The following is a 12,919-nucleotide window of genomic DNA, read 5'->3' as shown; positions in this document are numbered from 1 at the left end:
ACATCACAAAATAAAAAAAAAATAAATAAAAAAACTTTCTATTGCTTTACACACATGAGCTCTCCAGGTGATCCTGAACAGTGAAGAAGAAGTCAGCTTTCACTGAGAACAAGATTGTGGCTCTGATGATAAATGATTGTATTTTGAAGAGCAACATGAGCCAGCAGAGAGTATCATTTCTTATGAGTAAATCATTTATTTCATTACATTAGTTACCATGTTACATTTAGATAAGCATGTACATATTTACTAGTTATGCTGTTTCAGACCTTTCACTGCTATATTAGACCTACCAATGACACAAGATGATTTGTAATATTTAGAATGAAATATGTTGTTATTCATATATAGGCAACTTTTCAATATACAGTACATGTCACAAAACAAATATATACATTTTATGTTTTACAATATGATAAAATAAATATGATATAGGATGTACATATACCAATATGATGTAAAAAAATAATAGTGTTTAGACTGTATTTCATTTCATTTTCTTAATACCATTGTTTACTGCAAAGTGTTTTTGTTTAATTTGTATGTTTTGGCTGTGCTTAAATATTACATCAAAGCATTGTTTTAAGTATATGTTGTAACAACCACTCACAGTATTAAAAAGCCTTGTGATAAACATGTTTAGTATGTTTTATGATTTTAAAAAATACATTTTACTTAACTTGAGTGCATGTTGCTCACATATTAATGTAACACAGTTTGTTCTGAATGCAGTGTAATGAGACTGTAGTCATTATTATATCCCCAGGGCCTAAAAACATAACCTGAGCGATAAGCTGTTATATGTTCAAAACTCTCTTTATGATATTTCTATTTCTATGATTATATTGTATATGAATGTAAACGATTTTTTTGTGCACATGATTTATTAAACTCATCCTCAGTGAAGTTGGAGCTTAGTTTTATTTGTGAGGTGAATCCTGGATGAAGATATTTCTTTTAAACACAGACACCATGAGTATTAAAATCACTTTCTGTGTGAATTAGGCTCATTAAGCTAGCGATGTTAGCTAACCACAAGCAGGGCTCTTTGACAACTGTAGAAATGTTTAGTACAAATTAACAAGCAATCTTTTGCATTAACTATTGATCAGATGAAAAAAAAAATGGCATTACTTCCAGATCCCATCCAACAGTAAAATAGGCCTGTTGATAATTAAGACACAAAAACAATCAGCATAATAATATATTTTGCTTAGTGAAAATTACTTTCCTCAACCAAGGAAAAGGACGTTTTAAACTTAACAGGCACTGATGGCAGTAAAAATTTAAGTAACAGTTTAAACCGCCAAACGCCAGACAATCAGTTTTGGCTTTTCTGTGACACATCGATGTGATCGACGCTCCTCTGCTCTTCCTGACACTCAATCATCATAGCGCTCTGACATCCTCACATCAGCCTGAGAATCGCGGAAGCAGAAGTCAGTAGACACAAGCGATAATACAGCCTTTTTTTTTAAATCGTTTTAAGTGTATTAATCGATTATTTAGCGATCTAAATGCACATTAAAAACTTCTTAATGACTCTGTAGCGACAGAAGACGCGGTTTTAAGGATTAAAAGGTATGTCGTTTTTGAATGTTTTCTTCTGGTTGATGTTAATACTGATGTTTACTGTTTCTCTAGTTATATTCGTCTTTTTCTTTCATAACAGAATTTAATGTATTTATGTTATAAAGAATAGTCATCATGTGTGTTTATCAAACCTGACATCCGTTGAACTGACTCTTACATCTGTTCAAATGTTTTTAATATATATTAAGATGCTTGTTCTAAGAGTCTGCTGGATTTGACATTTCTTGTTAATTCAGATTAAATCATTAAAGCTTTTAAACAGACTGTCAGGCATCAGACTTAACAGATGTGAGTCTCTTGACTGTCACATGTGTATAGAGATAAACACAGCCTTTGAATCCTCATAATCATGATCACTGATTTCCCAGCATGCAGTGCACAGCCTCTTCCCCTCAGGATCCCACACAGACGAGCGGCGACCGGGCCGAACTGACCCAGCTGCCCGCTAAGGATGCGTCCTCCATAGACAGCAGTTCTGATCTGGGCAGCCCCAGAGCACTGACCTTTGACCTGATGAACATGGTGATCTCCTTCAAGCGGATGGCCATCTTCCTTGAGCCCGTCACAGACACACTGGAGGTGCTGCGGTACCTGCTCGGGTGAGAGACGTCCCATAATAATCACACTGACTGCACTGAGAACTTCTGCCTGTACTTTAGTTGACTGTGTCATGTGCCTCTCATTGGAATGCTATTGTTTTTGCTCTAAACGTATCTCTGAATTATTGATGCTGCTCCGTGTATCCAGTATTCAGCTCTTTTTGTTTTCAGGTGGAGGATGCCGCTGTGCTCCCTGTTCAGCTGCGTTCTGCTCAACATCCTCTTCCTCACTCTGACAGAAGGTGAGATGCAAGTCGATGATGTGTGCATAAATTCTACACAGATGTAATCAGAATCAGAAGAAGCTTTATTGCTTTAGTGTTGTTTTAGTGTCACAAGCTTCCACACACAATGCACAGAGACAGCAACACACAGACAATAAAAATAGACAAAAATGATAAATTGAAAAATAAAATAAATTGTATATACAGTTGTACATCAGTGTTGAGGAAAGTTGCTTTTTAGAAGTAATGCATTACAATATTGTGTTGCTCCCAAAAGATAAGTAACTAGTTGCGTTACTTAGTTACTTTTTAAATAATGAGATGTGTTACTTCTGGGCAGGGCTTGAGCTTTAGGAAAGTTTTAGTTTCACTCGATTAAAGGGGTCAATGGATACCCATTTTCCACAAGTTCATATGATTCTTTAGGGTCTTAATGAAAAGTCTGTAATATACTTTGGTTAAAAATTTTCTCAATAGTCATGTAATAGTAGTGTAAAAAAACAGCCTTTTACCTTGTTAAAATCAGCTCTGCAAAAACTGCTCGCCCCGCCCTTTCTGGGATTATGAGATATATAATGTTTACTTTAGCCGCGTTTAGCGGCGAAACTTGCCAGCAAGTACATTATTAAGAAAGGCCATTTACAAAGATGAAAAACCTTTATATTCACTTCTGCTGTGGGTGAATCTGCATCAGGACTGATTCGAACGAACACAAAGGCATATGCCTTTCAATCAAATGTCAATCAAATGTATTTCATCACAACTACAAGAAGCTGAGAATGAGCTGTTTTTAAAAAGAGGATATTACTTTTAAAAATTAAAAAAAATACCACTGGATGGATTTTTATCATTGTAGGGTGGTTGTGTACACAAACTGCCAACACACATTAATGTTCAAACAACATGTAAAAGTTAGTTTTGTATCCGATGACCTCTTTAAATCTTTGGACCTTGTATCGAAGATTAGATGGGAAAAGCACAAATTCATTATATAACACATGACTAGGATTAGTAACAATATTTCTGGTCAGCCGTAGATGGATTTTACGATAAGAAAGTTCATATAAATTTTCAAGAGGCTGTCCTGCTATCTTCTCATTTTCACATAATGCATGTTCACATTTAATCTAGATTCTAGAAGTAACTGTAGCGCTTCAGATTTCTCTTAAAATAGGGACAGGAGAGCTGTCAGTCAGTAAATGAGAAAACAAAGTAACTGGTGTTTCTTATGTAAAAAGGTAACTCTAGTAAAACTGTAAATTAAAAAGTTATGTGTTACTTTACTAGTTACTGTACTTAAAGTAATCTGATTACAGAACTCTTGTAATTAACCCCATCATTGGATGTAATATAATGCAGTAAGGCAGTGATTGGTAGCAGGCAGACCAAAACTGTCCCGCCAGCAATAATATCTGTCCGCCCACGCAGCCAGTGTCTAATGTGTGTTTGGATATCACTTGGGTGACATTTCTATCCATACTGAAAGCAACACCACATAGTTTACCTCAGGTTGAAAATAAGTTTAGGCAAACATATGTTAAAACTGCGAACCAACAAATGTTTTCCATGACAATTTTCCCTCTTATGTTTTGTTTATTGGTCTAATTCTTCTCTCAGGTTTCTCTTTCCAATTGACCTTACATTGGGTTAGTCACTCAATTATTTCACTTGTGCTTCGTTCCCACCCTTCTGAATTATGTTGCAATGATAAGGAGTTATCACAAACTAAGACCATTTAGTTGTGCTATCCCACAATCAAAATACAGTAAATTTAAGTTAAAATGTTGCCTATGTAACCAGTTAAAACTTTAAGTGGCAATGTTGTCTTAAAATGTATGGAAAAAGGGTTAAAAAGGTATTAAATTTAACTTCATAATTCCTGTATATACCCTGGAGTAACAGATCACTACTAGTTAAAGGAGCATTCTACTTTTTTTAGAAATGGGCTCATTCTCCAACTCCCCCCGAGTTAATAAGTTGAGTTTTACCGTTTTGAAATCCATTCAGCCGTTCTCCTGTTCTGGCGATATCACTTTTAGCATAGCTTAGCATAGATCATTGAATCCTATTAGACCAATAGCATAGCGTTCAAAAATGACCAGTGAGTTTCGGTATTTGTCCTATTTAAAACTTGACTCTACTGTAATTATATAGTTTACTAAGACCGGCGGAAAATGTAGAGCTGCGATTTTCTAGGCCGATAAGATTAGGAACTTCACTCCTATTCCGGTGTAATAGTCAAGGAATATCAAACAAATATGGAAACTCATTGGTCATTTTTGAACGCGATGCTATTGGTCTAATAGGATTCAATGATCTATGCTAAAAGTGATATCGCCAGAACAGGAGAACGGCTGAATGGATTTCAGAACGGTAAACTTCTGAAACTTATTAACTCAGGGGGAGTTGGAGAATGAGCCTATTTCCAAAAAAAAGAGGAGTGTTCCTTTAAAAAAAAAATCACACACAATTAGTTGCATTTTTCATTAATTAATTTCTTAAATTTTCCTTTGGCTATTTTCTGGCCTGCCATTTAGTGGCATTTTTTTTTTTTTGTGGCCTGATGCCAAACTTACTTGCCAAACCCTGTAGTAAGGGGTAACTGAGTATCTCATTGGTTAAAATATCCTCAGGTGCGTGGGTTGCGCTGCTGCTGCTGGCTGTATCTGCTCCAGCTGTGCTGGGGTTCCTTGGCAACCGTTGCCAGGGTGTGAGCAGTGAGTTGGCAGTTCAGAAGAAGAAACACTATGCGGTGCAGCGGCGAGATCTGCAGACGGTCAACATGAGCAAACAGGAGGCCATGCTGGAGGTCAAGGGCATGTGAGTGGATGGGACAGTGATGTTTGAGAGAGTTTGAGTGATGAAATCAGCACTGAGACTGAGAGGTGAAGACTTGTGTGTTACAGGCTTAAACGAATAGATGAGCTGTTGACCCAGGCGTGTGTGTGTGCAGAATCTGTGTATAAAGTGTTGTACTGGGAGAGCCACGCCGTGTCATCTATGTGAGTATCATGCAAATGTCACTCTGCACATAGAAGCACAAGTATGGATGTTTCTTTTTTGACAGTTTACCCTGGTAATCATAATTGCTGCCAAAATGTTAAATCATTGTTACATTGATACTTCAGTGAACTTGGTATGAACTACCACTGTCCACAAAAAAAGAAAATTAAGTAATATAGTCATATTATGTAATCATATGATAGGAAAGTTCTATTTGAATTAGAATTAGATTTATTATGATTTTACAGTAATGATAATGTATAACTATGGGGTAATTCTGTTCAACTCAATTAAACGTCCCTGGCTAAGATTTCGATTTTGATCTGAAGAAAGAAATGTTTAAAATCCATAAAGCATCAGCTGTTTGCAAATTGACCCACATTTGGTGTTTTACCACTGAAAATGTGTACAATTTACTTATGAATCCACATTGAGATCCCTATCTCTCTGGGATTGAACCAAATAGGGCCTTACTAATGAGGATAAGAAAATAAACGTTTAAGAAGCATAATCTTAAAGGATATTAAGAGTTAAAATAGTGTATTACTCAGTGAATTATCATCATTGATAGTTAATATCATGGCTTTTATTACTATTTATCTCTTACTTCAGATAAAATATGAACAAAATCAAAAGGGTTTTAGCCAGGGAAAATTCTGACGTTTGATTTGTTTGATACGGAATGACACAAATATGGTATTTTGGCAGAAATTACTGTTACCATTGATGATTTTTATAAACAGTGATGTTAAGTGCAGCAATACTAACCTTAACAATAACTAATGGACACCAGCCATAAATAGCCAAATATACGGGTAAAAATTTGCAATTTTTTTTTCTTTTAAAATCATTAGAATATTAAGGATATTATAGATCATGTTCCATGAAGATATTTTGGAAATTTCCTAACGTAAATATATCCAAACTCAATTTTTGATTAGTAATATGCATTGCTAAGAGCATCATGTCGACAACTTTAAAGGCGATTTCTCAATATTTAGATTTTGCACCCTCAGATTCCAGGTTTTCTAATAGTTGTATCTCGGCCAAAAGATAGTCCTATCCTATCAAACAATACATTAGTGGAAAGCTTTTTTTAGTCCATTTCAGTAAAAAAAAAAAACTTATGACTGGTTTTGTGGTTCAGTGTCACATATGAGTTATTCTGCATGTGTGCAGGTTTTACGGTTCTCTCCTGACAGCGGTTTGTTTGCTGTATACGGCTCCAGTGGGTTTGATTCTGTCTGTGCTCAACAGCGCCCTCTTTCTGTGGAACAGAAACTTCTGCAAAGGTCAGTAAACACATGGCCTCAGACTCAGGTGACATGTAAATACAAAACTGAGCACTTTATATGTTGCTCAGCAGTCTCCTTTTGTTTAAGTGGGCTTGTATTGCTTCAGGACCAGACTTTATGCTGATATATATATAAAAAAAGAAAGGTGTATATACCTACCAATTAAAAGTTTTTGAACAGTTATATATTTTTTGAAGTCTCTTAAGTCTCTTCTGCTGACCAAGCCTGGCTTTATTAAATTTTAAGAAGCATTATTATTATCAATATTTTTAAAACATTAGAGTACCTTTTTTCAGTATTCTTTGATTAATACAAAGATTGAAAATTTAGCATTTATCTGAAATAAAAAGCTTTTGTAACATTATACACTATACCATTCAAAAGCTTGGAGTCAGTTTACTTTTTAAATCAATACTTTTATTTTGCAAGGATTTTTTATATTGATCAAAAGTGATGACAAAGACATATATTTTATTTCAGGTAAATGCTGTTCTTCTGACTTGCTATTTATCAAAGAATCCTGAAAAAAATCTACTCAGCTGTTTTCAGCATAATAATAATAAATGTTTTTTGAGCAGCAAATCAGCATATTAGAATGATTTCTGAATGATCATGTGACATTAAAGAGAGTACGGTAATGTTGCTGAAAATTCAGGTTTGAAATCATATGAATACAAGCAGAAGAGACTTCTGAAAAACATTCAAAATCAAAAAATTTGGACTGTTAGTGTATATACACATTCAGTATTTCTGTTTAGTTTCAGGAAAGCAGACATTCTCACACATTTTCCTTTTTCTCGTGCCCTTTAGTTATTTTGCAGCTGAAGGAGTTTGTTCACCCAAGTCGAGTCCAACCTGCAGAGGAAACTGAACCATGTGACCCAGATCAGGCACACCTGCTGGAACGCACACCCACTCCAACCAGTGTGGAGGTGAGAGAGAATTAAAACAATATATGCACCTAAAACAACCATAAACACATCCAGACATTTTGTCTGCACTAATTTGCCCAGATTTCTGTTTCTAGTCCAGATGTACTTATTCTGTGAATCTGTTTAATGTTCAGGATCTGTCTCCTGGCAACATTGAAGAGGCAGAGGAGGCAGAGCCTGATGATGAGTTCAAAGATGCAATAGAGGTCAGGAAAAACATCTATCATCTGTTTTTGTATCTATCAATCTGTCTGTCTGTCTATCTATCATCTGGTTTTGTATCTCACCCCCTTCTAATAAACAGGTTTGACTACTTTAGTCATTTCCATGAGTGCAAATCTTAATGTTTAAGCATATAATGATATTCTAGGGGACTGTGTGCTTCTAATTTTCTAGCAGCAGTTTGGACTGGACCCTTTTCTATTCTAACATGACAATGCATCTTTGTATAAGGTTCAAAAAGAAATGATTGATTCAGTCAGTGTGAAAGAACTTGACTGGTCTGCACAAAACCAAGTCCTAATCCCAGCTGAACACTTCTGGTGTGACTTTAAATGCAGACCTTGAGCAAAAAACTCATCACCAAACCCCAATGACTTGTGACCACCCCTTCTTGAAGGACACTTCCTCTATAGAATAGAAAAAGGCACTTCCAAAACTGTGGCAACAAAGATGGAAACAATTAATGTATTTATAAATTGTATTTCCATCTCTGTGCCAACTGTTATGGATTTGTCTAAAATGACTTTACCCATAGTTACAAGTCATTGGTGTTTGGTGATGAATTTTTGGCTCAAAGTCTATTTAAAGTCACTCCAGAAGTGCTTGTCTGTCTGTCTGTCTATACCTGTCTTTCTATCACTGTCTGTCTATATGTCTATCTGTCTGTCTTATTTGTTTTTCTGACATGTTTTCCCATTTCTACTGTTTGCCTGCTCAAGGAGTCTCAGCTTGTTCTGCCGGTAAGTAGCTCCCTTTAGTAGTGTGGAGATGTACAACACTAACATTAGGCCACAGCTGTGTGTGTGTGTGTGTGTGTGTGTGTGTGTGTGTGTGTGTGTGTGTGTGTGTGTGTGTGTGTGTGTGTGTGTGTGTGTGTGTGTGTGTGTGTGTGTGTGTGTGTGTGTGTGTGTGTGTGTGTGTGTGTGGGTGTGTGGGTGTGGGTGTGGGTGTGTGGGTGTGGGTGTGTGGGTGGGTGTGTGGGTGGGTGTGCGGATATCAGCCTTCTCATTGACCAAGTAGATTTAGTCATATAGTGTAGTGTCTATGTGTACATGTCTGATCTCTGACCTCTACTCTGCTCACCAAGGAAACTCCTCTGGCTTTAGTGGTGAGTAATAGAGTAACTAAGAAAATTAAATTCTAAGTCTAAATGAGTGGAGAAACATCCTGTCGTTGTGTGTATGTGCGTGTGCATGTTTTTGCATTAATGTAAATACCCTGAATGCATGTGCGGTTTTATGTGTGATTAATTAGTGTATGCTTATTAGATTTTAGTAGGGTGCATCTCACAAAACCTAAGATTAAGATAATTTCAATAAATATAATGGATACTTTATTGTCTTTAAGCAGATTATCATCTATTTTATTTTGATTATGGGGTGAAATGTGAGCTGGAAATATGTTTGTGAGATTCACCTGTATGTCTTGACTGTGTTCAGGTGTGAATTTAAATTCAGATGCATCTCATTTATCTCAGCAACTCCAAATAACCACAAATATGTTGCACAGTGGTTCATGATCAAATCCAGATCCAATGCTTAACTTCTTCAAGAATAATATTAGAATATATCTTGTTATAAGAGGCATGACTGTTGTAAATCTGTCCGGCACATGTTTTGAATATAGGGGTGGCCTGTAGCCTATTTTCTACCAAAGATTGCGAGGAGATGGAGAGCCCGTAAGGTGCCCACACACACCTGTCAATCATGATCTCTAGGTGTTTTAACCACACCCCCTCATGCATTTATTCATTTCGGTGGCTTCTATTAACAGTGATGTCACAGGAAACGGTTACTTGGTGAAACTTCCTTCAGGTCAGGGTTGATTGTCACACTGTTTCTTTCGTGTGGTCCTATTATGAAAAGGGTTGGGAATGTTTACTAACAAACATAGTGATGAGATGGGCTACTTTATGAAATACATTTATAAATATGTCCAATTTGGCATCTGAATTGAATTAACGTATTTGAAATGTGCCCAGCCTTCACTTGAGCCTGTATTTCGAGGGCTTGTGGTGTTTTTTTATGGTGTTAAAGAAGTAGTTCACTTTCAGAACAAAAATTTACAGATAATGTACTCACCCCCTTGTCATCCATGTCTGAAAATGAAAATGAAATGGTGTTTTTTGAGTAAAACATTTAAGGATTTCTCTCCATATAATACACTGCTATGGTGCCCCCGCATTTGAACTTCCAAAATGCAGTTTAAATGCAGCTTCAAAGGGCTCTAAACTTACCAGCCAAGGAAGAAGGGTCTTATCTAGCAAAACGATCGGTTATTCTCTAAAAACATTTACAATTTATATACTTTTTAATCTCAAATGCTCTTCTTGCCGAGCTAGACAAGACAAGCATTTAAGGTTAAAAAGGACTTTTTTTTTTTTTTAGAAAAAAAAAAAACATTATTCTGCTAGATAAGACCCTTCTTTCCTAGGCTGTGATCGTTTAGAGCCCTTAGAAGCCACATTTTGGAAGTTCAAACTCGGGGGGCACCATAGAAGTCCATTAAATGGAGAGAAATCCTGAAATGTTTTTCTCAAAAAAACATAATTTCCTTACGACTGAAGAAAAAAGGCATGAACATCTTGGATGACAGGGGGCTGAGTATATTATCTGTACATTTTTGTTCTGAAAGTGAACTACTCCTTTAAGTGCTGTATAGCACAGAAATCTGAGACCTCTCATGGGTCATCGGATGACTGCAGGAAACGAAACTCAGCAGCAACAAACATGGGTCAGATTTACAGAAGTCGTCACACATGCCGCTACAGGTGGAGGGGTTCATCTGTTTCTAATGACTTCAGTAAATCTGATCTCTAAACGCAAAGCCCTCTACATACAGAACGGAACTAACACAGAGAAAAACCTTCACTTAAGGAGAGTGCAGAATGCACTGATTATCATATATTCGTCAATGACAAAATTATCTGGATTATAAAGAAATTAAGTCGAAAATATGTACCATGTTCATATGTTTTTAAAAACCATTGGAATCAATTTGGAAAAATCAAGTCATTGACCTATATATGTGTATATGTGGAAAATATCCATGAGAGGTTGAAGGGAAAGATCTTTTGGTGTTGAGCTGAACATGAGAGCTAATGGGTTCAGATCTGTCATCTCTCATTTCTTCAAGTTATGAATATGATCGATTAATCTCTGTATTTCTGTGTTTATCTCTGGTAGGATGACGAGGACGTGTCGTCTGGTGTTCCTGAGTTTGACACAGTGTCTGATAACGGGCTGCTGAGCAGAAACGAGCCCATCCGCAGTAAAGTGTCCAAACTCACTGAAAAACTTCGCAAGCGTGTCCCTTCCAACTCCGCCGGTCACTATGGATGTCTTTGTACATCATACTTCTTCACCAATCAATATTATATCCATCTTTAAAATTGTATTTTTCTTTTTTTGTCTTTCCACAGGTAACTGTTCCCAGTGCAATTCAGCGTTTTCTGTTTTAAAGAAAAGGGTATGGCCTTTGGTTTTCATCCTGTTGAGCATACTCTTCGACGTACATGATATTGTTTCACTTATAATTATTGTATTTTTTCCAGAGAAACTGCAGCAACTGTGGTGTCAGTTTTTGCTCCCGCTGTTGCTCGTATAAAGTGTTCAGATCTTGTATGGGAGCCACAGGTATGAGAGGAGAATGTGAGTTTGTTTTGTGTTTGAATGTTTCATTGAAGGTGGATTAACACACTCTTTCTTTCTCTGACTCTTCAGCTCCTGAAGCCCAAAGAGAGACTGTGTTTGTTTGCTCTATGTGTAATACTTTCCTCAGCACCAAGTAGGATTTACCTTCATCCTGAAATAATCTTTCACCATTGCAATCCTGTACAAGAAACTAGGAGAAGAACAATGGCTGCTTCTGTCTTGCTGTTTCTTTCCTTCATTGTGAAGCATTTCAGATGGAGGACTAAAATCATGCAGCTTATGCTGCCTCAACTCTCCTCCTGAGGTTCCTCAAGAGTTTTTTGTCTGTCCAAAACTTGTGACCCCTACTTGGGCTCCTTTACATTTAAATGGTGACTTTTCACTGCAATATGCAGCTTTTCCCAGCCACCACAATTATTTATCAAAGCCTCACAGCAAGATTGATTGGTTTACTTGGACCTCCCTTTCCTGCGATATGCTCAAATGCTGTAGTTTAATTAACACGTATGACAGCACTTTCCAGAATTTGAGCCCTTCGTGGGATATCAGGTTAATATCAAGGGCCTTGTTCAAGACCGTAAAAGATGAGGTTGGTTATTTAGTGAATTGGATGCCAGAACCAATGGATTTGTGCATTAGATGGTTCCTATTTACTGTATCACATACTGTCAAATCTGATTATTTGACATCAGTGGAAGAAAACAAGTCTTATAAACCTTTTGACTAAATGGTTGCAGTGTTCAACCTTCTGCTAGCTGCTTATCTGCTTGAACCCATGAGTGTTGTTTATATAATTTGTGTAATTTTGTCTGGAAAAGCTTTAATTTATCTTTTAATTGTGTGTTTGTTGTCAGAAACCATTTATACCAAAATATCAAAATAATGCTATTATATTAGTCTATCAGCAAATCATTCCCAAGAGTTCCTATTCACGTTGTTATTGAAAAAATGAGTTGTGTTTGTGTCATTTTATTTGTCTGTTTGTCTTTAAGGCAAGGTTGAATGTAAAACTATTGTTTTAACGGTTACAGAGCTATGTATGTCCTTCTACTGCTGTTTAAACATAAATACAAATCTATTGGGGAAGTTATCCATAGTATAACGCCTTGTTTCTTTGTTAAATCTACTGTTACGGTAATAAACAATTTAAATATTAATATAACGTTAGCTGTTTGGAGTTTCTCTGAGGAGTTTTCGCGCCACTGTGAAACCAAACCTGTGTTTTCGCGCCTCTCACACAGCTAACTGCCACCTTAAAGACATTTTAAACAAAACACTGCGTTTTAGTGATTATATCTGTGTTATGAACGTCTACAATATAAGTTATAATGGTGGTTGTAATTCTCCCGTGCGTTTTATATAGAAATGCGTTTGTTCTGGCGTAATGTTGCTATGGTT

At 36.4% G+C, this 12,919-nt stretch overlaps 1 protein-coding gene across 3 annotated transcripts; it reads left to right on the top strand.

Annotated features, from left to right (window-relative positions):
• The first annotated feature begins 1,430 nt into the window (after positions 1-1,430).
• On the top strand, positions 1,431-12,677 carry zfyve27 (zinc finger, FYVE domain containing 27). Of its 3 annotated transcripts, XM_073842787.1 has the most exons (14): positions 1,431-1,581; positions 1,962-2,192; positions 2,364-2,434; positions 5,050-5,236; positions 5,323-5,418; positions 6,599-6,711; positions 7,525-7,646; positions 7,781-7,852; positions 8,588-8,608; positions 8,956-8,976; positions 11,054-11,195; positions 11,290-11,336; positions 11,422-11,503; positions 11,591-12,677. In XM_073842787.1, exons 2-14 carry the CDS (start codon positions 1,963-1,965, stop codon positions 11,656-11,658), a joined length of 1,272 nt encoding a protein of 423 aa, XP_073698888.1. In that variant the 5' UTR covers positions 1,431-1,581; position 1,962; the 3' UTR covers positions 11,659-12,677. The 3 variants fall into 3 exon arrangements, with proteins under 3 accessions (XP_073698888.1, XP_073698889.1, XP_073698890.1); XM_073842788.1 differs by lacking the exon at positions 8,956-8,976; XM_073842789.1 differs by lacking the exons at positions 8,588-8,608; positions 8,956-8,976.
• Positions 12,678-12,919: the final 242 nt, after the last annotated feature.

This window comes from Garra rufa, chromosome 6, assembly GCF_049309525.1.
Source record: "Garra rufa chromosome 6, GarRuf1.0, whole genome shotgun sequence".
In the NCBI taxonomy this organism is placed as follows: domain Eukaryota; kingdom Metazoa; phylum Chordata; class Actinopteri; order Cypriniformes; family Cyprinidae; genus Garra; species Garra rufa.
Note: the sequence above shows the minus strand (reverse complement) of the source record. Positions and strands in the feature narration are given on the sequence as shown.